Here is a 3,590-nt window from a genome sequence, read left to right on the forward strand (position 1 = left end):
GTTTCAGATCTATTACCTTTATTATGTTTTCAATGAAAATTATAGAACAAAAAAAAAATAAGATTTTGTCTAAGATTATATCAATGTAATAATCAAATTCGTATGTTTCACTTACATAACTTTTTCACGAATGGCACAAATTCGTCGTTGCCACTGAGTGGTAACACTGAACATTTCAATGGTGCTACAACCGGAGGTAAGGAGAAATATGTTCTCTTCTCATCACCTTCTCTTGCCTGGAAATTATGTTCAAACAGAGCATACATGATACGACCGATACCAAAAGAAGGTTCGATAACCGAAGGTATAATCTCTTCCACGTGAACGGTTTTCTGGTAACGCTTTACTTCTATCATGTCCTTGGTAATCTTCACGACGACGTTGTTAGGCAGTGTCAGTTCATGTTCTCCCTTCTCGCTGAGAATTCTCTCCAAGGATTCAATCTCCTTCTTGTTTAAAGCTGCCAATGCATCTTGCACAACTTTGCTATCCTTTTTAAATGTTTTACCGATCAACACCTTGTTTGGCATAATCTCGCAAACGTCCATTGTTTTCGGAGCGGGCAGTTTCTTCTCAGCTACCAATTTTACGCCGGTCGCCTTAGTATGTTGCGTTAAATCATAGGCCGACCGATCGGCGCATCCTACGCATTCAATCCATCCATAAGAAGTAAGACACTCAGCGTCCCAACAGTCACAGGCGTAATGCGCCATTTCGTTACTCATATGCTGACGGAAACGCAGACGGTTCGGATCGATGCCAACCTTCAATAGAAATTGATGAATCCTGGCCATGAAGTAGCCCAGCGTCTCGTTCGCCACCAAGCCGGACGAGACGGCCTCGCCTATGGTGAGGCGCTGCGCCCTCTTTCCATCCATTTGATTGCAAGCTGAATACAACAGCATATCTATGTCTTTGACTGTCTCAACAAACTTAGGATGACTTTTGTCGCTCGGGTCGCAGAAATGCTCGATTTCCGCCATGGTGAATTCCCGGACGCGTATAAGTCCTGATCGTGGCGAAATCTCATTCCTAAAGGCGTTACCAATCTGCGCCGCAGCAAACGGTAGTCGCTCCTGATTGAATGCCAATAATCGTTTGAAGTTCACAAAGATACCTTGGGCAGTTTCTGGTCTCAAGAAGCCTTTGACGAGCCCTGTTGGACCGATTTGAGTACCAAACATCAAATTAAATTCTATCGGTTCTGTCAAATCGTTCCCAGAAACCGGCGATTTCATATTGTATTTCAACAACACTGCGGCCATTTCGTCCTTCGTCATACCATCTAGCTTGATGATGATGTCCCTGCATTCCTCGCGCGTCTTGTCATTTGTTTTCTTATCACAGATTACTTTCTCTAGATGCGCTTTAATCAAGTGATCCAGCCGGAAGCACTCGCCAGTCTTCACATCCTTTACCATCAAATCAGCAAATCGCTCCACATGGCCAGATGTTTTTAGCACCGGCTCAGGCGTCAAAATGGAGCAATCGACCTCCAACATCTGTTCCTCCAGTACGAAGAAATTTCTCCAGGCGTTTATCAGATTTGTCTTCAAGGAGCAACCCATGGGTCCAAAGTCATACTGACCAGTAATACCGCCGTAAATCGCAAAAGACTGATCTAAAAAGAATCTACGTTTCAAGAGATCCTCCATTCTGGCTCTATCAAATGTTACATTGCTGGAAGCTAGAGACAACTCTTTGTCTTCTAGTATCTTTTTGCGCAGCTTCAGCTCGGCTACAGCTTTTTTGATGTCCAATTCTGGAGCACCTTCAGTTTTCAGCTTCCGTACATAGTCACCCTACAAAAAAATAATAAGTTATATAGCACAAAGAGATTACCAAGGATAGATTAAAATATTTTGCTCTATTCTATAAAACTTTTAAAGTAAACATCACTTTGAAGAGAGTAAAATCTCTCACTGTTAAAGATTCAAAATTGAGCCTTTTTTTTTCAAGACTGGCTCAATTTCGTTCTTTAGAATAAGATTCTACTCTAAAGAATTGAGAGTAAACATTAATACTGACAATACAATCTGTAACTGAAGCATCCTGCATGAATGCCCTACTGAAAAAAATCATGTCACAACGTTACATGATGTAATTAAATCATGTAATTAAAACATGTAAGTCATTGTTCCAAATCAGTACGTAATTTTTTAAAATCACATTTGAAAAATTACAAGATATTAAAAATAATTTCATCTATTATGTGATTTTATAGTTATCGAATTTTAAAGAATTGAAGAAATAGAAGAAAAAAGAACATATATATCATGTGATTTTTCAAATTGTGTAATTTTAAAAAATTACATACTGATTTGGAATAATCCGTTCCCCCGTGATTTACATGTTTTAAATTACACAATTTCATCATGCAACTGTGTGACATAATTTTTTCCAATAGGGTGATGATCCTGGAAATAGATTTATCTTACGATCATATTTTTCAGTTTTTTTTTCTCTATTCATGTAAGTTAATTATCATACTACATTTATGCTAAATTCGAGTAGTGTAATTTTTTATACAGCTAAAACTTTTCTATATAACATAGTATTTTCTGAGTAACACTTAATAGTACAAAGACTTCACAGAAAATTCATTTTTAAATGTGGTCCTGTACGGGTTAAAAAAGCCTCGATAAGACATACAGTCCCTACTTTGCATGTCCATATGGCACTCACTTGTTCCTTAACGCTCGCACGGAGCGGCGCTAGGACTTCCTCGACCTTAGGATCCGTCATGTCAAGCGCGAGGGCGATCTTCAGGTTCCTGTTCGCCTTCCTCGTGCCCCACCGGCTGAAATCGAGAAGACTGGCAGTGGCCGCGACACCTCTGACAGATGGTTTCGCTAATGGAACGTCGCTAGACACGCGGTGCACCGCAACTCTACGTGCGATATAATGCAAACCACGCCTGAGAAGCCGCATTCGCCGCGAAAGTGATTGCACGATACATACACCTTCACACGCGCCATGCGGTTCCGCGCCATGGCTTGTTATAGGTTATCGAGGTTATTCGGGGTGCCGCGTCGAAATCGTACGTCATTGATAGCTCTTGCGCGGGAAATTGAAATCCGTACAACTTCAATGAAAAATAAATAATTTTACGAAAGTTTGCGTGACTATTAAAATTTAAACGATTAGCTCTAAATTTAATATTGCAATTTTAATATTTTTTATATATTAATTTCATTTATATATACAATATATAAATTTATATTTATATATTAATTTAATTATTATTTATACCAATTTTATCAATTTTATTATAATATTAATAATTAATAATTATTTTATGAGTCATCATTATCCAGATAGCCAAGTCTGTAGAAAGCAGATTTTTTAAATGTCTGCTACGTACTATACCAACAAAATAACAGAATTAGATGTATATAATACTGTTGACAGATTGCTAGAAAAAACGTAACAGAATCTGCAAGTCAGATAATGTCGGCAGGATCTGCTGGCAGTTTCTGCCAACAATTTGCCTTCACATTATGTCGACAGGCAATGTTAACAGAACACAAGCCTAATGCAGGACGCCTGATGACAGACTGCCGTCATTTTCTGCTCGAATTTGCTGACAG

The 3,590-nt window shown here is 38.7% G+C and overlaps 1 protein-coding gene across 1 annotated transcript in view; it reads right to left on the reverse strand.

The window, feature by feature from the left end:
- The window catches only part of LOC108751215 (glycine--tRNA ligase), a 3,837-nt gene extending 852 nt beyond the window's left edge, over positions 1 to 2,985 (reverse strand). The window contains exons 1-2 of the mRNA XM_018491289.1: positions 2,686 to 2,985; positions 116 to 1,802 (exon numbers count right to left, since the gene is read on the reverse strand). Of these exons, the coding sequence (XP_018346791.1) occupies positions 116 to 1,802; positions 2,686 to 2,931 (1,933 nt within the window). The 5' untranslated portion in view covers positions 2,932 to 2,985. The remainder of the gene's footprint in view (positions 1 to 115; positions 1,803 to 2,685) is intronic.
- Positions 2,986 to 3,590: the final 605 nt, after the last annotated feature.

The sequence above is a fragment of the Trachymyrmex septentrionalis genome, unplaced genomic scaffold (assembly GCF_001594115.1).
Source record: "Trachymyrmex septentrionalis isolate Tsep2-gDNA-1 unplaced genomic scaffold, Tsep1.0 scaffold42, whole genome shotgun sequence".
Taxonomy (NCBI): Eukaryota; Metazoa; Arthropoda; class Insecta; order Hymenoptera; family Formicidae; genus Trachymyrmex; species Trachymyrmex septentrionalis.